The following is a 25,542-nucleotide window of genomic DNA, read 5'->3' as shown; positions in this document are numbered from 1 at the left end:
GCTCCGCCCTGTTGATCCCCTGGGACCCCCGCCTGGCCCAAGCTGTGCACCAGCTTTTGCATATGAAAGGCCTGGCCCTTTGCAATCTGAAAATTACCTAACAAACTGCAGCTGGCCCAAGGCCCCAGGGCAACTGCACTGCTTCACAGCTGAGCTCCTGCTGGGTAGCCTCAGGCAGAGGCTAGATTAGCACCTCCTTAGAGATCCAGGAGCCAGTGTGCCCGGTGGTAAGAGTGGGACCATCCAGATTGCAGCTCCTCGGATCCATAAAGGACACACTCAGGGGGCAGACTCAGTGAGCACCAAAGCCCCATTGAAGCAAATCTTGCCCCGGAGGGGTGTCTCCAACACAGAAGTTCTCCCACTGCAGACACAGCTGATTCTCACAGCCAATTGGCATGGAGGTCAATTCCTCCCAATGATACCTACAACAATCAAGGCTTAACCACAACAAGACTGTGCACACAGCCCACAAGGGGGTGCACCAAGAGTGTCCACCTCAGGTAATTGGGGAGGCTGAGCCACTGGGCCCTATAGGACACCTAGCACAGAAAGCCACTCTATCAACACAGGGAAACATAAAAAATGCAGAGACAAAGAAACAGGACACAAAAGACAGAAATGGAGGAAAGCAAACTACTGGATATAGAGTTCAAAACCAGACTTTTAAGGTTTTTCAAGAACTTTCTAGAAACCACCGATAAATTTAGTAAAACACTCAAAAAGTCTGGTCAGACCGCTGATAAATGTAGTGAGACCCTCAAGAAATCTAGTGAGACCTTCGAGGTTATGAAAAAGGGCCAACTAGAAATTAAGCATACACTGACTGAAATAAAGGATATTATGCAGCGTTCCAACAGCAGACTAGAGGATCGCAAGAATCAAGTCAAAGATTTGAAATACGAAGAAGCAAAAAACACACAACTGGAAAAGCAAAATGAAAAAAGAATCCAAAAATACGAAGATAGTGTAAAGAGCCTCTGGAACAGCTTCAAGTGTACCAACATCCGAATTATAGGGGTGCCAGAAGAGAGACAGCAAGATACTGAAAACCTATTTGAAGAAATACTGACAGAAAACTTCCCCTACCTGGTGAAAGAAATAGACTTACAAGTCCAGGAAGCGCAGAGAACCCCAAACAAAAGGAATCCAGCCGAAACCGGTTTGGCTCAGTGGATAGAGCGTCAGCTTGCGGACTGAGGGGTCCCAGGTTCGATTCCGGTCAAGGGCATGTACCTGGGTTGTGGGCACATCCCCAGTAGGAGATGTGCAGAAGGCAGATGATCGATGTTTCTCTCTCATCGATGTTTCTAACTCTCTGTCTCTCTCCCTTCCTCTCTGTAAAAAATCAATAAAATATATTTAAAAAAAAAAAAAAAAGGAATCCAAAGAGGACCACACCAAGACACATCATAATTAAAATGCCAAGAGCAAAAGACAAAGAGAGAATCTTAAAAGCAGCAAGAGAAAGACAGTCATTACCTACAAGGTAGTACCCATACGACTGTCAGCTGATTTCTCAACAGAAGCCATGCAGGCCAGAAGGGAGTGGCAAGAAATATTCAAAGTGATGAATGCCAAGAACCTACAACCAAGATTACTTTATCCAGCAAAGCTATCATGCAGAATTGAAGGTCAGATAAAGAGCTTCACAGATAAGGAAAAGCTAAAGGAGTTCATCACCACCAAACCAGTATTATATGAAATGCTGAAAGGTATCCTTTAAGAAGAGGAAGAAGAAGAAAAAGGTAAAGATACAAATTATGAACAAATATACATCTATCAACAAGTGAATCTAAAAATCAAGTGAATAAATAATCTGATGAACAGAATAAACTGGTGATTAAAATAGAATCAGGGGCATAGAAAGGGAGTGGACTATTTTTGGGGGGGAAAGGGATGTGAGGGATGCGGGAAGAGACTGGACAAAAATCATGCACCTATGGATGAGGACAGTGGGGGTGGGGGGTGAGAGCGGAGGGTGGGGTGGGAACTGGGTGGAGGGGAGCTATGGGGGGGAAAAAGAGGAACAACTGTAATAATCTGAACAATAAAGATTTAATTTAAAAAATATATATATATATATCTATATACACACACACACACATAGTCAACTAATATGTGACAGGGAGACCAAGAATACTCAATGGGGAAAGGACTGTCTCTTCAATAAATGGTGCTGGGAAAACTGGATATCCAGCCGAAACCAGTTTGGCTCAGTGGATAGAGCGTCGGCCTGCGGACTGAAAGGTCCCAGGTTCGAATCCGGTCAAGGGCATGTACCTGGGTTGCGGGCATATCCCCAGTAGGAGATGTGCAGGAGGCAGCTGATCGATGTTTCTCTCTCATCGATGTTTCTGACTCTCTATCTCTCTCCCTTCCTCTCTGTAAAAAATCAATAAAATATATTTTAAAAAAACAAAACAAAACAAAAAACTGGATATCCACATGTGAAAGAATGAAATCAGACTGCTATCTTAAACACCACTCACAAAAATTAACTTGAAATGGATTAAGAACATAAACATAAGACCTGAAACCATAATACTCCTAGAAGAAAACAAAAATAAAAAGCTCCGCTGGGCCCAGGGGTGTCTCAGCACTCAATTCGCTGGCACCTCTCCTGGCCCCCCCCCTCTCTCCCCAGACTCTCCCCAGATTCCACTCCTCTGCACCTTCTCCCTCTCTTCAGCACAGGTGAGTGTCTGTATCCGAAATGTCCTATGAACAGGGTTCAGTGAAAATAAACAAACAAACGCCGGCCGCAGGAAAAACAAACAAACAAACAAACAAAAAACACAAAAATAAAAAGCTCCTGATAGTGGTCTTGGCAATGATTTTTTTGGATCTGACACCAAAAGCACAAACAACAAAAGCAAAAAACCAGAACTACAAGGAAAAGCTTCTGCACAGCCCAGTTTAATCTCCTCTCTGCCTACCAACAAAGATGGGTGCTTTCTCTGCTGAGAGCCACATGCTTGGAAACTGTAGAGATAGTACGTTCCAAGATTCTAATGCAGCAATAAATGTACAAGAAAACAGGATTTCTAAAACTTAATTATATGACAACATGGATCACCCTGAGAACATTAGGCTAAGTGAGGAAAGTCAGGCAGAGAAAGATAAATACTGTGTGATATATCACTTAAATGTGGATACTAAAAAAGCTCTTAAAAACAGAGTAAAATGGTGGTTACCAGAGGATGACAGGAGGGGAAATAGAACAGATATTGTTGACTGGTACAAACTTGCAATGAATACTACGGCCATATTGTACTACTCAGAGATATTATGGGTTCAGTTCCAGACCACCACAATAAAGTGAATATTGCAATAAAAAGTCACAAACTTTTTGGTTTCTGATTGCATATCACGTTATGGTTACGCTATACTGTAGTCTATTAAGTGCTCAATAGCATCATGTCTAATAAAATAATGTACAGCCTTGCCAGTTTGGCTCAGTGGTTGAGTGTTGACCTATGAACCAAGAGGTCCCTGGTTCTATTTCCCAGTCAGGACACATGCCCAGATTGTGGGCTCCATCCCCAGTGTGGAACGTGCAGGAGGCAGCCAACCAATGATTCTCTCTCATCATTGATGTTTCTCTCTTTCTCTCCCTCTCCCTTCCTCTCTGAAAAAAAATATATATATATTTTTAATAAAAATATATTTTTAATCAATAAAAAACTTACTTTTAAAAAAAATGTACATGCCTTAATTAAAAAACATTTAGCTAAAACCTGCTAACCATAAAAATATAGGAATCTTCTGTACAGCAGAAGAAACAACAAAATGAAAAGGCAACCTATGGAATGGGAGAAAATATCTGCAAACCATATATATGATAAGCGGTTACTATCCAATTATATAAGGAACTCATACAATTCAACAGCAATAAAACAAACAATTCAATTTAAAAATGGGCAGAAGTCGTGAATAGACATTTTTCCAAAGACATCCAAATGGCCAAGAAGTACATGAAAAGGTATTCAATATCACTAATCATCAGGGCAGCAGATTTTCAACTGGTGTGGTACAAGAATTTATCATGGGCACTGACCTCTTTTCCCTTAGATTGTCAAATGAAAAAAAAAATGACAACAGCCAACATAACAATAGCAGCCTGGTGTGAATGAGTCAAAATCATACCTTTTCTTTTTGGTCAGATCAGCAAAAAATATTTTTGGCATGCAGGAGAATTTTACTAATTAGTTTGTGTGCGCCATGAGATGAAAAAGGTTGAAACATCACTGCATGCTGAAACCGGTTTGGCTCAGTGGATAGAGCGTCAGCCTGCGGACTGAAAGGTCCCAGGTTTGATTCCGGTCACGGGCATGTACCTGGGTTGCGGGCACATCCCCAGTAGGAGATGTGCAGGAGGCAGCTGATCGATGTTTCTAGCTCTATCTCTCTCCCTTCCTCTCTGTAAAAAATCAATAAAATATATTTAAAAAAAGAAACATCACTGCATCAGGGTAATGCAAACCAAACCACAGTGAGATACTACCTCATTAGAAGAGGCCCGGTGCACAAAATTTGTGCACAGGAAGGGGGGAGGATGTCTGACTGATGGCTTAAGCTGAGAGGTGCTCCCCCTGTGGGATTGGGCTGAAACTGCCTCTCCGACATCCCCCGAAGGGTCCTGGATTGCGAGAGGGCACAGGCCAGGCTGAGGGACCCCACTGGTGCACGACTGGGGCCTGGGGCCGGGGAGAGATGCGGGAGGTTGGCCAGCCAGGGAGGGACTAAAGGAGGGCTCCAGGGAGTGTCCAACCCGTCTCAGTCCCAATCGGCCAGACCACAGCAGCAAGCTAACCTACCAGTTGGGAGTGTCTGCCCCCTGGTGGTCAGGGCACGTCATAGCGAGCAGTTGAACAGCCTTAGCATATCATTAGCATATTATGCTTTAATTGGTTGAATGGCCGACCAGACACTTAGCATATTAGGCTTTTATTATATAGGATAATAAGAGAACGAATATTGATAAGAATGTGGATAAAAGATAATCCTGTGCAGTGTTGGTGGGAATGTAAATTGGTACAGTATGGAGGTTTCTAAAAAAATAAAAAATAGTGTTACCATATAATCCAGCAATCCCATTTCTGGGCATATATCTGAAAGAGATGAAATCACTATCTCAAAGAAGTATCTGCACTCACACTGCACTGTAGCATTATTCACAATAGCCAAGATATGGAAACAACCTAAGTGTCCATCGACAGATGAATGAAGAAAATGTGGTGTATATACACAACGGAATATTATTCAGCCATAAAAAAGGAAAGCTTTCCATTTGTGATAACATGGATGTACCTTTAGAGCATATGCTAAGTGATATAATTCAGACAGAGCAAGACAAATACTGTATGATCTCACTTATATATATGTGCAATCTAAAAAGATAAAATCATAGAAACAGAGTAAAATGCTACTTGCCAGAGATGAGGCATGGGGAAAACAAGGAGATGTTGTCAAAGGGTACAAACTTTGTTATAAGATGAATAAGTTTCAGGGATCTAATATACAGCATGGTGACTATAGTCAACAATACTGTACCATATACAAAAAGAAAAAAAGAATGGGCCCTAACCGGTTTGGCTCAGTGGATAGAGTATCGGCCTGAGGACTGAAAGGTCCCAGGTTCGATTCCGGTCAAGGGCATGTACTTTGGTTGCAGGCACATCCCCAATAGTGGGTGTGCAGGAGGCAGCTGATTGATGTTTCTCTCTCATCGATGTTTCTAACTCTCTATCCCTCTCCCTTCCTCTCTGTAAAAAATCAATAAATAAAATATATTAATAAAAAAAAAAAAGAATGGGAAAAGTAGGGAGAGCCCCATTAAAAACACCACCCCACAGCTTTACCTGGGAGTAGCACTGTATAGTCCCAGTGGGAAGTTTTTAAAATGGGTTATGTTCTCAGAGCACAAACTTTCGAAGATTTTAGGTTCTACTATGAGATTGACATTTTGTAGGTCAAGGAAGTCAACTTTCAACAATTTCATGAGGTTCTACTTAATACAAAAAAACTTAAATCTGAAGATTTATCCTTTTTTCTTTAATTGGAAAATTAGCTGACACACATGGGAACAGACTGACAAAGGGAGGAAATACCTGGGATATTGGAAGGGGGACATTGCAGATGGTGTGACCAATCATCCTAGTCTGCCTGAGACCTAAGTGTTTCCTGGGATGCAGCACTTCAAGTACTAAAACCAGAAAAGTCCTAGGCAAATGGGGATGAGTTGGTCACCCTAAATGAAGAGGAAAACTCTAGGACAGTGGTTCTCAGCCTTCTGGCCCTTTAAATACAGTTCCTCATGTTGTGACCCAACCATAAAATTATTTTCGCTGCTACTTCATAACTGTCATGTTGCTACTGTTAGGAATCATCATGTAAATATCTGATATGCAGGATGGTCTTAGGCGACCCCTGTGAAAGGGTCGTTCAACAGCCAAAGGGGTCGCGACCCACAGGTTGAGAACCACTGCTCTAGGAGAAACACGTGATCTACTCTCAGTTCTGGCTGGGAACAAGCAGAAGCATCTTAGGAGATTCAAGGTATATATCAAATGAACCACAGATTTTTCTTATAAATTGTACTATAACCTGCTGTCAAGTTACCTGCTGTTTTAGTTGTACTTCTTGCTGTCTCATTTGTTCATATTTGTGCCTCGATTCTGTTGCTTCCTTTAACAACTAGAAAACAGAAACATTCTGGCAAAATACTAATCATAATTACAAGTATGGCTACAATGTGAAATGACTTGATAAGCGTAATCCTCCCAATCATTGTTTTATTAAGAACCCCAAGTCTATAGGTGAAATGTTATTACAACAAGTGCCAGTTACCTATATCTTCGATCTATACCACTTATTAACACATAGGAATGTAGGAATAACCTTACTCCTTAGAAAATGTACTGTGGAGGCCTAATAATAGGTTTAAAAAATTCAAGACTAAATTTTTGTATTTTAGGTAAAAAATAATTAGAAGTATAGTATTAGCAGAAAACATGGCTAGGAATCTTGACATATGGGTATATTAGAAAGCCCCTCTACTCCACAGAGGCAAGATGAAAGGGTATGGAGCTAAGCAACAAAATCAGAGACCTGGTTTCTGATTACTTTTTAAAAAGTGTGTGTGTGGGGGGGGGGCTTAATTTATTTGAGCTTTAAGAAAATTATATAATGAAGTTGCATAGTAGGCATCTATGAAATGCAGTCCCTGAAGTAAAATGTCATACATAGTCCAAATAAGCCTCAAAAAGTCCTTAAACCAACCAGAAAACATATATGTATAATGTGCATGTGGATGCATAAATGAAATTACATTCCAACTCTGGAAATAACACCGACGTTTTTAGTTACACCTGGGATAGCACTGTCAGTTCAGACGACAGGATCACGTTGTGTGAACAATGCGTCTCCTCTTAACCCTACATGCACACTCAATGTGACCTGTTCACATCATGAGGGCCACTCAGGAAGGAGTCTTCATGCCAGACCAGCCTCGGGGCCTAGCTAATTTGAGGGAAAGCTGGATGGAACAGTCTTCATTATCATAACCATTTCTCTCTCTCTTTTTTTTTTTTGTTAAGCACATATAGTTGAATTGCCAGGTGTTAAATATACATACCCACCCAATGAAATCCCACCGTATTCACAATTATAGATAGGCAATATAATCTAAGCATATACGTACTCTGAGAACAATGCTGAGTGATTAGGGTATAGAGAATTTTGTTAAAATTTTTATCAGAAAATTATACAAGTAAACAAATAGTTTCCCTAGTTTCAAGGTACTTTATTGAAAACAAAATGTAACAATATAATATGAGACCCATGTTTGGTAAGCTTGGGTAATATTAAACTGAATTGCCAAATTTAATGTACTAAATACTGGTATTATTCTTGAACTTGGTGGCCATTACCGAAAAGTGAAATAAACATTCTAAGCATAGAAAAGTCAAACAAGTGCAAGTCTTTCCAGTAACGTGGTGTAATCTCTCTAGTAAATCTATACAAAAAATTAATAGAAATAAAAAGCCTAATGCTTTCTACCACACACATAGCCTTCTCAATCTAGAGCAAAAAACAAAACAAAACAAAAAAACAAAACAATTACCATGACCCAGGTACTACAATATATGTAGAATAAGTTAACATATTTTAAATGGCTTTGGTTACAATTAGGCAATAATTTCTTTTTAAGAAACAGAACTTACAAACTCTCTCTCTCTCTGATGTTTTTCATCAGCTTCCTTTATCAGCTGTGAGGTCTGGTGAAGCTTGACATCCACAAGCTGTTGTTGTACTTCCTTATGTTTGAACACCTTATCAATATGCTGCAGGGAAAGTCAAATTCTCTCATCACTTAATGAAAATGGAGCACAACTAGGAAACATAACACGAGTTACAATGCCTTGCTTCTTACTCTACTTTCCCCGCTAATGCCACCAGAGCTAATGACTGTGCCCTTCTGTCTGGCACCTCAAAAATGGGGCCCTCTCCTAACACCCCATTCCCTCTCTTTCGGAGGTGGGCAATCAAGCACCTTGGCAGCCGCATGCCAGTACTTCCAATTTCTAAAATTATTCTTAAAATATTTCTAGTGATTTTAGAGGAGGGGAGAAGGAGAGAGCTAGAAATATTAATGATGAGAGAGAATCATCTATCGGCTGACTTCTGCACACCCCCTACTGGGGATCGAGCCTGCAACCGGGGCATGTGCCCTGACAGGGAATTGAACCGTGACCTCCTGGTTCACAGGTCAATGCTCAACCAATGAGTCACCTTGGCTGGGCCATCTTTTTCTTGATACAGTCTGAGCCTCATCACCATACTAAGTAGGTCAGAAATAGGAGGTACAGCCCAGCCAGTGTGGCTCCGTGGGTGGATAAGGAGCTCAAACTGTTAACTCATGTATCATATAGAGAATTTCTGGAGACTTTTTCTCCGTGTTAAATTTTTCCAATTTCTTAGTTGAAAGAAGCATGCTGTGAAGGCACGCATGGTCTCAGGCAGATGCCCCTCATCCTTGCTGAATCCTAGTCCCCTACCTATGTGGAGACAGCCATGCCCACACTGCAGTTATAAAAGCCAATCCAATGGTTACACTATGTAAGGTGTATGGGGCACAGCACATAGTAGCCATTTGGTAAAAGGCTGTTATTATTTTCAAGGAAAACTGTGATGTGGTTATTTATGTATAATAAAAGTCAGATTATCCCTTCTCAGTTGCAGAAAGAGTAACTCTTCCTACCAAAGAAAGAATATCCAATAATGTTCAAATTAATGACATAAGTAATGTGACTTAAACATGATTTTCAAATTTTCTATAACTACAATGTGGCAGACTGTCATATTAAACAACAAAACTAAAAGAATAATTGTAAAAAAACTGAGGGCTTTATACTCTAATAGAAATTTTATTCTCTACAACAAAAAGATTCTTCAATAAACACATTCTAAGACTAAAGAGCAAAAAGAAATCTTTGTTATAGACTTGAGATACACCAAATAGTGAAAAGGATGGACTTTATGTGAATCTTGATCCAAATAATTTTTCTTTTAAAAAGGGGATGCCCGAACAGGTTTGGCTCAGTGGATAGAGCGTCAGCCTGCGGACTCAAGGGTCCCGGGTTCGATTCTGGTCAGGGGCATGTACCTTGGTTGCGGGCACATCCCCCGTGGGGAGTGTGCAGGAGGCAGCTGATCGATGTTTCTAACTCTCTATCCTTCTCCCTTCCTCTCTGTAAAAAATCAATTAAAATATAATTTAAAAAAATAAATAAAAAGGGGAGAGCCCTGGCTGGTGTTGCTCAGTGGTTGGAATGCCATACTGTGCACTGAAAGGTCACAGGTTCAATTCCCAGTCAGGGCAAATACTTACCTTGTGGGTTCAGTCCCAGTTGGGGAACATACAAGAGGCAAACAATCAATCAATGTTTTTCTCTCTCACATCAATGTTTCTCTCTCTTTCTCTCTCTAAAATAAAAAATCATATCCTCGGGTGAGGATTAAAAAAATAATTTTTTTTAAATTTATAAAAGGGGAGAGAATCAGAAAAATGTGGACAATGACTAGACATTTAACATTAAGTAATTATCGTTAATTTTTAGTTGTGAAAATGGTATTGTGGGTAAACTTAAAAAAGGATCCTTATTTTTTTGAAATATCTTTTCAAATATATATGAATGAAATAATATGGCACCTTGGATTTGCTTCAAAATAACCCAGGAGACAAAGAAAAAAAGTAAACAAACAAACAAAAAAGAACAAAATAACCCAGGGGAAGGTGACAGGAATATAGCTGAAACTATGGTTTCATCTACTGAATCCAGGTGACATATTTTCTCTCTTATTTTCTCTCTTCTTTTGTTTAAGTCTGCAATTGTCCATAATAAAAAGTAAAAAGTGATGAGTGATTAAAATAAAATGATTTTAGAAACTAAGTTTTTGAAGGGCTATATGTAAAATTCTAAATTAATATAATCTAAAGTTTGTCTTATAAACTGGATACAGTAACCCAGAGCAGATGCCACAATCTTTTTTTTTTTTTAATTTTAATCAATCATTTAAATCTTTTTATGGAAGGAATACAACACAGATAAAAGCACAATATTTTATTAACTTAAAAGGCGGGGGAGGCCCTGGCACAGTAGCTCAGTTGGTTAAAGGGTCATCCCAATAAACTAAGGTTGCGGGTCCGATCCTCAGTCAGGGCACATGCAAGAAATCAACCAATGGCCTGGCTGGTGTTGCTCAGTGGTTGAGCATCTACCCATGAACCAGGAGGCCATGGTTCGATTCCTGGTCAGGGCACATGCCCAGGTTGCAGGCTCTGATTCCCAGTAGGGAGGGCATGCAGGAGGCAGCCGAACAATAATTCTCTCTCATCATCAATGTTTACATCCCTTTCCCTTCCTCTAGGAAATCAATAAAAACATATTTTAAAAATAAATTAAAAATAAATAAAATAAATAAAACCCCTAATACCGATGCCAGGTCTGTGTGCCTCAGTGGTTGAGTGTTGAACACATGCACCAAGAGGTTGCCAGTTTGATGCCCAGTCAAGGCACATGCCAGGGTTGTGGGCTTGATCCCCAGAATGGGCATGCAAGAAGCAGCCAATCAATGATTCTCTCTCATCATTGATGTATCGCTCTCTCTCTCTCCCTTCCTTTCTCTGAAATCAATAAAAACATATTAAAAAAAACAAACACACCAAGACAAAAACATGCCCAGCCGATGTGGCTCAGTAGTTGAGCATCAACCCATGAACCAATAAGTCATGGTTTGATTCCTGGTCAGGGAACATGCCCAAGTTGCAGGCTCTGATCCCCAGTAGGGTGGCATGCAGAAGGCAGCCAATCACTGTTTCTCTCTCATTGATGTTTCTATCTATCACTCTCCTTTCCTCTCTGAAATCAATAAAAATAAATTTAAAAAAAAAGAGGCCCGACTTCCACTACGCATACACAAAAGCTGTACAACACCATGTGACAAGTTTTACATGTTTAGTAGTGAATGGTGAAAAGGAGTTGCTAATGAGAAGCTGTTGAAACAAACAAAACGGCTTTACCTCCTCCCTCATCGAGTACTGTTCGATGAGCTTCTTCAGCTTCTCTCCCAATTCAATGTTCTCCTGGCGGAGTCTGGCATTGTGTATGTCATGCTGTTCCAGCTGTGCTTGGATTTCATTTAAAGTAATTTGGAAGTGTGCGGTTGCTTCTTTACGTCTTTCTTCCTCCTCTCGGGCCTGCTGCACATTTTCTTCCTGATTATGGAAAATAATTGGTTAATGGTAATGGTATAGGCCTATGAATAACGTGCTCACAAAAGCTGCTGCTACATGGGTTCATTTACTGCTGCCCTGAAGTGATGCTTCTGAGCTCTAATTCCTTCCCTTTAGTTACAACCAGAAGGCTATCATTTAAAAGCAAGCAGCTTTTCCTAAGTAGTTGGAACAATGGGAGAGATGCAAACTGCCCTGCTATAATAAGTACCATGTGACCATCTGAAATACACTGTACTGTTAGACAAGTAAGGAGCTTGTCCACCCAGCCAGCTTCCTCCATCTATGTTCACAAGTACCCCCCTCACTGGTTCCACAAGGCAGCATCTTAAAGTAGCCCCAAGAGAGAGATCCCTTCTTAGGATATACCTTCTACTTTCTAGGGGCAAAAGGACAAATGGAATCTGTATCTTAAAAAGCCTATTTCCAACTCTTGCTAGGATACATGTATTAAAAAGACTATTACATGTCTAAACAAATAACAGTCCAAACAAAATATTGATTTGCTATGGGAGGAAAAAATACCACCTATTTTAATTAACATCTAAATCCAAAGGTTCGAAAGCAAAGAAAAAACCATATGCTCCCACATCAGGTGCAGATCCATCTCCTGAGTGCTCCTGTATTCTAGGCCTTGGGGGTGTGCTGTGGTGGGGAAGTCTGAGGAGATTCTGCTCAGTGAAAATCAAACCGAACTCTGCAAGAGGAAGGACCTGCCCTGTGTCTCTGCTCTTTTTCCTTCTTCCACTGTTGGTACCAATTAATCTTTGGGTGCCTGCTCCCTCTTCCTTTATAATCGGCCAAGTGCTCTTCTAAAAGTACTCAGGAACTGGGTATCTGGCATGGGCAAAGGCAGCTTGGCAAGGCAGCTGAGTAACAGCCCAAAGGGGGGGCGGTGGGGGGCTCAGCACGTGCTTTCCCTTCCCAGGCTCATTCTGCCTCTAGTCCAGCCGTGGGCAAACTACGGTCCACGGGCTGGATCCGGCCCGTTTGAAATGAATAAAACTAAAAAAAAAAAAAAAGACCGTACCCTTTTATGTAATGATGTTTACTTTGAATTTATATTAGTTCACACAAACACTCCATCCATGCTTTTGTTCCGGCCCTCCGGTCCAGTTTAAGAACCCACTGTGGCCCTCGAGTCAAAAACTTTGCCCACCCCTGCTCTAGTCTGTTCCCACTTGGTTCTCATCGCATGTCAGATTCTCACACGTGGTAATGAACTACATCAGTGCTCAGCAGAAAACTGGCAACTTTGAGCTTCCTAAGCCATAGCTCCAAGCAGGAGAGCTTGCTCTAAATACCTATCTCATCTAGAACCCCATGAGCACCTATGAGGGACCCTAAGCATCAGATCAAGCAAAATAGAAAGATGGTAGCTCTGTTTCCAAGTAGACACGGGACTTATTATTTTAAACTAGAGGCCTGGTGCATGACAATTCGTGCACTGGGGTGGGGGTGGGGGTTCCTCAGCCCAGCCTGCACCCTTTCGCAGCCTGTGCCCTTGAGGGACGTCCAAATGATGGCTTAGGTTCAGCCGAACATCCTTAGCGCTGCGCCGTGGAAGTGGGCCGCTGCACTCGCCAGCTGTCAGCCTGGCTTGTGGCTAAGTGGTGCTCCCCCTGTGAAAGGGCACTGACCACCAGGGACAGCTCCTGTATTGAGGTCATTCCGCCATTTGGTCGATTTGCATATTACCCTTTTATTATATAGGATAGGTACACGCTGACTATAAAAAACTGAGTTAGTCCCACCTGAAAAACAGAACAAAGAACCAACTAACCTTTAACGTCTTATTGTGACGCTGCAGTTCCCTGCAGAGAGACTCTAGTTTGCTTCTTGCCAAGATAGCCTTACTGTGCTCACTCTGCAAATGAACTTTCTCTTTCACAATCTGGGCTTGTTTCTTCTGCAGAATCTTCATTTGCTTCTGAACATTCCTGCTCTCCTCCAGCTAAAATAATAAGCACTTTACATTTAGGAAGTACACTGAAAACCTTTGAGTTATGGATGGAAGAATTACAGTAAGAGCTATGAACACATTTTCCATATCCAAATATTATAATGGAATATTTCATTTTCAATTAGTTCATGCCACTCTACTTTGCCAACCTTCTCTTTTCCAGTTGTGACAGGAAAGTAAGCAAACAATCTAGGGCAGGGAAAAAATCTTAATCTCGTTACTTTCTTACTAAAAAGAAAAATATGATGTTTGAGGAAAACTTTTCAGGAATCAACACCATCAAGTTTTACTTTTCTGAAAGCACACTTAGGCTACTTTAATGAAACAGCTCTCAAAATTAGAACTTAATAAGCTGTGCTCAGGGCTCTTTGTGAGTGAGGGAGGATCATTGGAATTTGCAATTTGGAGCAAATGATTCTATTTCAAAGTTATATCAACACTAATTGATAAGATGGCAGCTTTACTGACCTTTCACTGAAGCAAATGATGCTGTCATGATTTCAGAAACAAGAGTGACACCTTGTGGCCTATCAAAACATACCAAGCATCCTTACTGGCAATGTGCACCTACAGCTATTAAAAATGCCTTTATGGAAATTCCTGCTGGAAAAGTAATACTTTCGTAAAGTAATCTCTCTGTGGCACAACTCCAAGAGGCTGCAAGTTCTGCAGACACCATCTGTAACTCCATTGAGGAATGGAAGTCCCCCAGCCTTCCCAGCCTCAAGGTAACCACAATTCTGAATCTTGGGTTCACTACTCCTTTGCTCGCCTCTTTCTTTTATGTCATCTGTGTGTGGTCCTAAAAGAAATCATTTTGGTTTTAGTTGTTTTGACTTTATTGTGGCTACTGCAACTGAGGAACAAAATTTTTTATTTTCTTTCATTTAAATTAATATAAGCTTAAATAGCCACATGTGACTATTGGCTGTTTTGGACAGCACAGCTGGAGATTATATTGCTAGGAGCCATCCAGATTATTCACATGTAATAATACATAGACCAGCGAACAGCAAACTTTATATATATCCAGAAGGTAAATATTTTAGGCTTTGCAGGTCTCTTAGGATATCTGTTGTGTCATCCTCTTTTTCTAAACAACACTTTAAAAATGTAAAAACCATTCTTAGCTTAGTACAAAAAACAGGCCTCACCAGATTCAGCCAACAGGTTGCATAATATTACACTTTTTAAAGAATACAAAACACACAACACACTGTATTGACCCATTCATTTATCACTGAGCATTTGGGTTGCTTCCAGGTTTTATTACTCACAATGATCTGAACATTCTGATGTGCTTCTTCATACACACATGCAACAATTTCTCTTGGGTGCAAACCTAGAAGTGGGGTTGCTAGGCAATGATTTCTAATGTTCTATTTCACATTACTATACCAAACTGTTTGCCAGAGTGGCTGGCAAATTTCTTTTCCCATCAATAATTTAAGTAGATCAAGTAGATGCACATCCTTCTCCAAAACTTAGTATGATCTGGTCATTGACAAAAAGTAGTATTTATGATATAGAATAACTGTTTTAACAAAAGATGAAGCCCCACCGGTGTGGCTCAGCAGTACAATGTTGATCCAGGAACCAAGAGATCACCAGTTCGGTTCCTGGTCAGGGCATATGCCCAGGTTGTGGGATCAATCCCCAGTAGGGGTGCATGCAGGAGGCAGCCAAAGAATGACGTTCCTCTCTCATTGATGTTTCTATCTCTCTAACCCTCTCCTTTCTTCTTTCTCTAAAAATCAATAAAAACGTATTTTTTAAAAAACTTAACAGATGAAAATACATATAAATTGTCAATGATGATTCACGTTAAGTATTTCATAAAAGGCGCTAATTTTAACATTTATATTAGAATTCTAAAAGCCTTCCAAAACCCTTACTTCAAAGGATTCTATGACGTTTCCATGATTTAGTTCAAAAAGGATGGCAGTATTTCCATACTGAGACTGTTTTCTTAATTTTAAAAAGAGAATTAATGCTACTTGAAATAACATAGGCCCAGAACAAATAAGGTCAATTTCTTTGGAGGAAACTGGGAAAAAGGAATGCTTGGCACACAGTATATGGTAAATAAAAATTTCCCGAGATACAGTATTGTTTTAGTGGACTATTTCATCCAACTCACAATCTCAATCACAATGGCTAAAACCTTTAACTCTAAAATTCTCTTAGGAAAAGTTAAATATAGGAACCATTATAGCCCAAATGATGAAAAGCATGATCCAGGAATGAAAATACTGACTTAGACATACTCCGAACTGAGTTTTACAAAAACTCATTATAAAATGACATTATAAAATTGTCATACCAGCAACAAAAAAAGCCCCAAGAAATCAGATTCTCCTCTTCAATTTTAGAATAAAACCTAATTTAGCATTCAAAGCTACATCAAAATCACAGCCCAGTCAACATGGCTCAGTGGTTGACCTATGAACCAGGAGGTCACAGTTCAATTCCTGGTCAGGGCATATGCCTGGGATGTAGGCTAGATCCCCATTGTGGAGCGTGCAGGAGGCAGCTGATCAATGATTCTTTCTCATCATTTATGTTTCTATCTCTATTTCCCTCTCCCTTTCTCTCTGAAAACAATAAAAATATATTTTAAAAAAACTTATAAAGCACATATCCATTTTGCTATATTTTATATGGTCCTCAACCCCTTGATTTAATACTCACAAGATCAGCATATTTCTTACAGAGAGCTGCCAGCTTCTCTTCTGGAGTTGAAAGGGTGTTTAGGGCTTGCATCAATAATAAAACTTCTTTACCTGATGATTAACAAGATAAGAAATAAGTCCTGGAAGAAGAATGAGATCTAATCTAACCTGCAAATTCTACACAGCACTTCCTATGTTCTGACACCCAGAGTAAAATAATTTATGCCTATAATTAGAAATAAGAGATTTACCATCTAAATTAAGAAAGCTATTTTTAAATTCAAGATTGATAGGCATCCCTTCCACACCCACACCCCTAATTTCTTCACTCTCTAACACAGCTATTTGTAAGAACTCTTGCTGAAGGCTTAAAAATTCCCCTGCCTACCCAATGATGTCCAACTTAAGACAAAGGGCAAGTTACAAAGGGCAGAATATTTTTAAAAACTTTCTCCTAACCAAGTACAAATATAGAAGCAAGTTCAAAGGGAATTTCAGTTGGTCCTCTCTGCCTAAGATACACACTCACTTGTGACACATGTCTTTTCCTAATGCACAATTTAAATAACATCTGAATGATTTAGGAACCATATTATGTTAACCAAGTTCAATGTAAATAAAAAGATGTCAAGATAGCTATTCCCTTGGGAAAAAGACCTTAACAATAATATTTAAAGATTTCAGCAGAAAGAAGCAGGTGGCTGAGATACAAGGGGACAAGTGGCATTTATAATGTTTTCTTTTTTTAATATATTTTTATTGATTTCAGAGAGAAAGGGAAAGAGAGAAACATTAATGATGAGAGAGCATCGCTCATCAGCTGCCTCCTGCACGCTCCACACTAGGGATCAAGCCCATAATCCAGGCATGTGCCCTGACCAGGAATTGAACGGTGACTTCTTGGTTCATAGGTAGATGCTCAAGCACTGAGTCATGCCAGCTGGACCATTCCTTTTTATTGCTGAACTAGAGGCATGGTGCACGAATTTTGTACAGGGGTGGGGGCAGGGGGAAGGGGGCCCCTCAGTCTGGCCTGCACCCTCTCCAATCCGGGACCCCTCAGGGAATGTCCGACTGAGGGTTTGTGCCCACACTTTTAACAGATGACAGCTCCATTGTTGTTTTTTTCTTTTCATGCTTAAACCCATTGGAATTAGTAGGTATTCAAAGTGTGTATACATTTTGGGGGGACACCCTATATATCTCTAGTCAGCAGTGAAAGGAACCAACAGAGAATCTCGCTCACTTCTCGCATGTCTCCCACTCCACTTTCCACCTTTGTGGGCAGCAGGAGAATCAATGTTTTCTCTCATTAACTCGGAAAAGCACGTCCTGTCACCCACTGCCCAGCAGGAGTGCGCTAGGCCCCAAGCAAGCGAGGCCGAGTCAGGGCAGCCTTTGTTCATGGGTGCTGGCATCCAAAGTGCACATTCCTCCTCTGCAGTTGCCCTGACTATCCCATCATTTCACTGAGAGGACAGAACTCCTTGCCTCCTCTGGGTTCCTGATCTTGAACGCTGACCAAAGGCACCTCAGCGAGGGCCGCCTGCGCCCACCAGCTGGGTCTGTCTGCACCTGCTCCCGCCTCAGCACTTGGATTAGTCCCACAGAGGTGATCTCGTCGCTGCACTGGCCTCTGCAGGAACAGGGCATCACCACTCCGCCCTCTCACTGTCATCTCAGAGGCACCCACCCTCAACACCCAGAACACCCAGACACTCTCCAAAAGACATGCGCATGTCCTGTGGGGGACGTAGGCATGCTGGGGTTGATGGAAGTGTGGCGGAGGGAACTTGTGCATGCCTTGGTCCAGGACTGTTGCAGGCGTGCTAGGGTGACAGCGTGCTGGGGGACATTCGCACGCCAGGGGGGGAGGAGAGGATGTGCGCACCAGAGGCCTGTGGCTTCGCAGATCGGCAAACCCCCGTGGCGCAGCCAGGAGGATGTCAATTTGGCCCGCCACAGTGGCTGTCCCTGCGATCACGCACCTTCTGGGCTAGGAGGCGGGACTTGCACAGCCACTTCTTGGTGCTGATGGCCTGCAGGCGCTACTTCAGCTAGGCCCGCAGGCTCTGCTTGTCGCGCTCACGGCTGCCCCCGCTGCCATGTGGGGAGTACAGGCCGCCCCTGCCAGCCTGCCTCCCCAGCCCAGAGGCTCTCCGCACGCGCTGCCTACAGGCCTAGAGCGCGGGCTGCCCACCAGCCCGGAGTGGCCAGGGCGGGGCAAGACACCTGCCCCCTGCCGCTCAGCGCCTGTGCACGTTTGCGCTGCCCACAGGCCCGCCATCTTTGTCGTGTTAATTTGCATACTCACTACTGATTGGCTGGTAAGCATAGCGGAGGGATGGTCATTTACATGTTTCTCTTTTATTATATAGGATAATATTCCACTGTATGAGCTGATGGATGATAGCTGTTTTGACTTTGGGGCTATTATGAATAATCACATGGTAATGTTATGTGTAACTTTTTAAGACTCCATCTGCTGTTACGCATATAATTGGGGCTGCTGACTTTTTGAAGAAATATGTCTTGTTTGCAAGGAATTAAAATTATTTTTTATTATATTTCCATAAATTTTTAAGGATTCCAATGTAGCAGAAAATGGACTTAATACGAAGGATAATTCTAATTTAGCATATAGAAAACCACACAAATTAAACACTATTAATTTTAGGTATAATAAGTTTAAAAAACTTACAGGCAACCAGTAAGACTAAAATAAAAGGGGATTTCAGATTTCATAACGAGATTCAGTGTATCATATTCTTAGTCCTAAATCTCAAACATAGCAGCAAGAAGAAAACATACCCTTGAAAGCCAGTCTTAACCCACTTTCAGAACTGCAGATAACATTATGTCATCTCTAAATTGTTGTGACTAGTTTTTAAATAAAGTGATCAAATAAATATATAGTTTTCAGAGTAAATTTTGGTCAGACCATATTAAAGATAAAAACAAGACAAGTCGAATATTAATTCCTTTAAGTTGGCCCCAAATTTTTTCACAAAAACCATTTATTGCTTATTTAGAGAGAACTTCCTACTCTATCTTTGCCTCCTGCACAGAACTGCAGCAGACAGGCAGACAGACCCCACTGAAGACAACAGTCGCTAAACATCCACCTTAATACTGGCCACTACAGGCCATGTTCATAATCACCTGTGTGGCAGGAAATATAAAATAAATGAGCTGCGTGTGACATCCAACCACTAAGCAGAGATTATTACCTAAGGTTTTTTCTTTGTTCCTGTTGCACTCTGAATCTTGCTGACCATCAGGGGGCTCTGTTCTAGCTTCTCGTCCAGGAATTTCCTCTCTTGACTCGTGTGTGCAGTAGGCTGGGTTCACCAAACTTCTGTTTTTTGTTATAAAGTCACTGCCTTCAGCCTCTTCCAGTGAATGCTTGTTACTTATTCCACCACAATTTGAATCTTGATGTTGAAGAATATCGTTTGACTGAGAAGTACGCAATACATCCGTTTTCACCCCTAGCCCGCACATTCCAGCTTCTTCCATTGCACCAATCACAAACTAGAAGGAAGGGAGCAAAAAAGATGAAAAGGGGGTTAAATCAAATGTAATCAACGTTTACTACCAATAGCACACCGTAAGTTGACAGCTTTTTTCTTTCTTAGTGGTTTGTAAAATTGATGTAAATACTGTAGGTAGTTTCTAAGTTTCACTGAAAGGTGACCTAACTGTAAAGTGTAAAAAAGTAAAGTTAAAAAAAAAATCACACACCTAAGTGGTACCAAAGAAAGCAAGACATGCCATTTAGTTGTAAATCTAAACTTATTTCCCTATAAAACCTCCACTGCTTAATTAGCACCTTCACAAATTATACCAAGTTAATGAACACAAGTTATTCTGGTCTTGATGGTAGATTTTTGGTGGGGATCACTTTGTTTTGTAGTGTACATAGATGACAAATTACAATGTTGTACACCTGAAACATGTTATATTCTAATTTTACCTCAAAAAAATTATTCTGGTCTTATCCTCAAGGAAATGGTACAGAAGAGATGGCTCACTAGGTCCAGCAAAAACCCCATGCTCCTCCAGTATCCTGAGGAGCTGGTACTGCTGGACCAGTGCTCAGCTAAAGACTACGTCTCCCAGTCCCTTACATCTAGGTGGGACTCCCATGTGAAGTTTCCACCAATGGAATGTGAGCCCAAGTGATGACTGTCCCTTCTGCAACAAGATTTTTATTCTTAGAAGCACATGTTCTTTCTCCATCACCTCTTCCCCATTGTGGCTGAATGCAGAGGTCTTCAAGATCCTACGAGATGGCAGAGCCACAGGATGAAATCAGGCTAGGCCCCTAAATCCCATGTACATATAAGTCACCCTTCTTATAAAAAACACCCACACCACTGTTATTAAAGTACAAGTTTGCATGGATGAAGTTGAAAGAATTATGCTGTATAAAAGAAGCCAGACACAAAAGCCACAAATTGTCCACACCAAAACCACTATTACAGGAGCAAGAAAATAAAGTTCTCCCATGTTAAGTCACAAAATTTTGAGTATAATGTTTTAAGCAGGTATGCCTACTCCAATATAGCTAGTAGGCAATGGAGAGATGGCTTTATTGTAGCATTTTATTCTAAAAATCAATAATTTTATCATTTATTCATAGGTTTCCCTCTCCTCGTTAACATTGCTTGTTCATATGATGTGGCACAAATTTAAATTCTGTACGATTTCCTCTGTGTGTGAAAGAGAGCTTTTTCGGTTTTTTAAATAATCCAATCAGGGGATGTCTAATATCTTTCTCTTATCACAAATGAACAAAAGCTACTTTCCAAAGTTACTAGAACAGATTATGTCGTTATAATAATATCCAACTGAATAACTAAAAATAATTTAAAATATCAAAGCAGGGAATAGAGAGGTTAAGGGACCTAAACCCTTATCTTTTATAGTCTAACTAGTGACCCGGTGCACGGATTCGTGCACACTGAAAGGAAATTAATTAGAAGGTGGCCGGTGGGGCAGGGTGTCGGGCCAGACACGCGCTGGAGCCAACCTCCCACGGTCCTTCCCTGGCCGACCACACCTGGGGTGGCGCTGTGGCTCAAAGGACATCTGCAGAATAAGCAGGGTCCCTCCGGCAGATGGGGTCCCTCAGCCTGGCCTGTGGGGATCCAGCCAAAACCGGCTCTCCAATATCCCCCGAGGGGTCCTGGAGTGCCAGAGGGCACTCTGCAAAGTTGCTGTCACACAGGGTGTGGACAGCAAATGCAAGTGTGCAGTAAACCAGATTCAGGGCCAACAGTGCCCCAGCAACAACATAACCCACGGCCAAAGGTGGAATTGCGCAGCCCCGCGAGGAATCAGGCTCCCTCCTCTCTGGTTTCAGGGTCCATCACCCAAGAATCACTGCTGCCAAGTCACTGCAGCTCAGCAGCTCCTGCGTTGAGAGTCTGCCCCCTGGTGGTCAGTGCGTGTCACAGCGACCCGTCGGATGGTCAGACACTTAGCATATTAGCCTTTTATATATATACTAGAGGCCTGGTGCACGAAATTCATGCATTCGCAGGGGTGGGGGGGTCCCATCAGTCTGGCCTGCGCCCTCTCACAGTCCGGGAGTCCTTGGGGGATGTCTGACTGCCAGGAGGCAAGCCTGGCTCCTGGCTGAGCAGTGCTCCCCCTGTGGGAGTGCACTGACCACCAGGGGGCAGCTCCTGTGTCAAGCATCTGCCCCTGGTGGTCAGTGTGCATCATAGCAACTGGTCGTTCCACCATTCGGTTGATTTGCATAGCCTTTTATTATATAGATTATATATATAGATATATATAGATGTTGACAAATCAAGTACTGTGCTTTTGAAAGAACAAGTTGATACAGCTTTGAAAAATTCTTTAGCAATATGGATACCTACCAACATAGTTAATTCTAGTCCTAGGATTTTACCCAAGTGTGTACATACGTGCAACCAAAGGCCAAGAAATGTCTAGAGCAGTGGTTCTCAGCCTGTGGGTCACGACCCCTTTGGCGATTGAACGACCCTTTCACAGGGGTCGCCTAAGACCATCCTGCATATCAGATATTTACATTACGATTCATAACAGTAGCAACATTACAGTTATGAAGCAGCAATGAAAATAATTTTATGGTTGGGTCACAACATGAAGAACTGTATTTAAAGGGCCAGAAGGTTGAGAACCACTGGTCTAGAGCAACACTATTTGTAATTACCCCAAAATGAAATCAACTCAAATTTCTATCAACAGAAGAATGGATCATTCTAACATGTTCAGACCATCCAGCAATGACAATGAACTACTATGAGATACAGCAACACATATGAGTCTCAAAGACAGACTTTTGCAAGGAAGGTGTCACAAGAATATATACTCTGGGACAGGAGTCGCAACAACCTTTTGGACCTCATGGACTACCAGTTGGCAACCGCTGTTCCAAAGGTTTTCTTAAACCAGCGGTCACCAACCTTTCAGACCTCTCCAACCACCAGGTGGCAACCGCTGCTCTAGGAAACCATTTAATAAAGTTCAAAAACTGGCAAAGCCAACCGATGGTGCTGGAAATCAGGATACTGATTACTGTTGAGGGCAGGGCCTTCTGCAGGACTTGGTAATATTATGTCTTGATCTAGATGGGGCAACATGGATGCTCACTTTGTGAAAATTCATTAAGCCTAAACATTTGTGTTTCGTATACTTTACTGAATGTATGTGTTACTTCAATAAGGTTTATTTTAAACTTTGTAATTTATATACTACTATTATTCAAAATTGATGAAGAACCAAAGCAGAAATATTTTTCTCTAGGAAGAGAGATGAAAAGTGTGTTGTTTTTCATGATACTTTAAAAATACTATACATGTAATACTTTCATTTCTTACAAAACTAATGCATTAAGGGGAACTGGGCTATTTTGAGTTACAGTTTGATGCCACACTCTAAGCCTAATTCAGAATTTACAAAGTAATATTGAAGACTCTTTAATTTGTTCAAAAATTTTTTAATTTCACTTTTAGCCTAGCGGAGTGGCTCAGTTGGTTAACCATCATCTTGTGCACCAAAAGATTGCAGGTTCAATTCCCTAACAGGGTTTTGGGTTTGGGTACATATGGAAGGCAAACCAATCAATGTATTGCTCTCTCTTCGATGTTTCTCTCTTTCTCTCTCCCCCCCACCCACTTCCTCTAAGTATGTTCTCGGTGAGGATTTTTTTTTTAATTTCACTTCTAAATGTAATGCATTCTATAGAGCACTGTTTCTCAAGTGTAATCCATAGGTATTAAGTTTATTTAAAAATTGCCCTAACCGGTTTGGCTCAGTGGCTAGCGTCGGCCTGCGAACTGAAGGGTCCCAGGTTCGATTCCGGTCAAGGGCATGCACCTTGGTTGCGGGCACATCCCCAGTAGGGGGTGTGCAGGAGGCAGCTGATCCATGTTTCTCTCTCTCTCATCGATGTTTCTAACTCTCTATCCCTCTCCCTTCCTCTCTGTAAAAAAATCAATAAAATATACTTTAAAAAAAATTAATGAAGTTTTAAAAAATGTCCTTTGTTAAATTTCATTACTGCAGAAACTTAAAGCAATTAATATGCCCCAATAACATACTTCAAAAGTATTAATCTCAAACCAAATGCAAAGTGATCATTTTAACACTACATTATACATTTAACTACTAGTTCCTACCTCTACTTTATATGAGATATTTAACTGCTATATACTAGCTGGGCACATAATATTAACACAGACCCTTTACACAAAAGCAATACAGAGGGTGAAAAAATTGAGTACTATTAATATCATCTTCCTGAATTAAAAAAAAATAATTTTCAAACCTATCCCTTGAAAACCATTAGTATTAGGAACAGGGTTACAAAACACCAATTTTGGCTTTAAATATTGATGAAAGTCTATTCAAAGATAAATAAAATGAAGATTTTTTAACTCTTAGCACAGAATAGAATTTCTCAGAAGCATAATCATAATAAACCCCACATAATACCAGAAAGCATGGTGTACAGCCATATCCAAATATAATGAGCAAGCAATTTGGAAGATGAGGAGCATAAATAATTTTCACCAAGGAAAACCTGAGGCCTATCCTAAGATCAATTTTAATAAGAAAGCTGCCTGAGGAATGAAACTTGTTAATTTATAGTTTTTGATTGTTTGTTTTATTGATTTCAGAGAGGAAGGGAGAGGGAGAGACAGAAACATCAATGATGAGAGAGAATCATGATTGGCTGCCTCCTGCACACCCCCTACTGGTGAGGGAGCTACAACCGGGACATGTGCCCTGACCGAAATCAAACCCAGGACCCCTCTGTCCACAGACTGACACTCTTATCTGCTGAGCCAATCCAGCTAGGGTAATTTATAGTTTTTCAGTTCTCTTAGTGATTTTTCATAACACTTTTACTGAGATTTAATTGTACACCCTACTGAAAGTGTACAATTCACTGGCTTTTAGAGTTTAGAGCTGTGAACCATCACCACAATCGATTTTAAATCACCTTCATCACCTCAAAAAGAAACTCAGTAATCTTAAGCCATAAAACCGTAATCCTGCCCTAGCCAGTTTGGCTCAGTGGATAGAGCGTCGGCCCTCAGGCTAAAGGGTCCCAGGTTCGATTCCAGTAAAGGGCATGTACCGTGACTGCAGGCACATCCCTGGTGGGGAGTGTGCATGAGACAACTGATCGATGGTTCTCTCACTGATGTTTCTCTCTGCACCTCTCCCCTCCTCTCTGTAAAAAATCAATAAAATATATTAAAAAAATAAATAAGGCATGTACCTTGGTTGCAGGTATGATCCCCAGTAGGGGGCATGGAGGAGGCAATGATCGGTGTTTCTCTCTCATTGATGTTTCTAACTCTCTATCCCTCTCCCTTCCTCTCTGCAAAAAATCAGTAAAAATGTATTTTAAAAAAAAAAGAAAAGAAATATATTAATGGAGAGAAACTGGGTGAGTGGGGCCAGAGCAGAAGTCCACTGGGCTTCACGGCATGCCTGCTTTTACCTTTCAAGTTAGGGACCATGAGTTACCTTCATAACAGTTTGTTCTTGTTTTTTAAATACCATACCAAGATGAATAGCGTTCTCTAATACAGTACCTA

At 41.1% G+C, this 25,542-nt stretch overlaps 1 protein-coding gene across 2 annotated transcripts in view; it reads right to left on the bottom strand.

Annotated features, from left to right (window-relative positions):
* TXLNG (taxilin gamma) overlaps nucleotides 1-25,542 on the bottom strand; it is a gene marked incomplete at its 5' end in the record, with an annotated part of 53,194 nt that overhangs the window by 11,696 nt on the left and 15,956 nt on the right. For both annotated transcript variants that reach the window (XM_081081878.1, XM_081081877.1), the window contains 6 exons: nucleotides 6,625-6,699; nucleotides 8,229-8,348; nucleotides 11,588-11,782; nucleotides 13,584-13,754; nucleotides 16,455-16,546; nucleotides 19,666-19,969. In XM_081081878.1, coding sequence (XP_080938004.1) covers nucleotides 6,625-6,699; nucleotides 8,229-8,348; nucleotides 11,588-11,782; nucleotides 13,584-13,754; nucleotides 16,455-16,546; nucleotides 19,666-19,969 — 957 coding nt within the window. The remainder of the gene's footprint in view (nucleotides 1-6,624; nucleotides 6,700-8,228; nucleotides 8,349-11,587; nucleotides 11,783-13,583; nucleotides 13,755-16,454; nucleotides 16,547-19,665; nucleotides 19,970-25,542) is intronic.

This window comes from Myotis nattereri, assembly GCF_964212035.1.
Source record: "Myotis nattereri genome assembly, chromosome: X".
NCBI lineage: Eukaryota > Metazoa > Chordata > Mammalia > Chiroptera > Vespertilionidae > Myotis > Myotis nattereri.
Note: the sequence above shows the minus strand (reverse complement) of the source record. Positions and strands in the feature narration are given on the sequence as shown.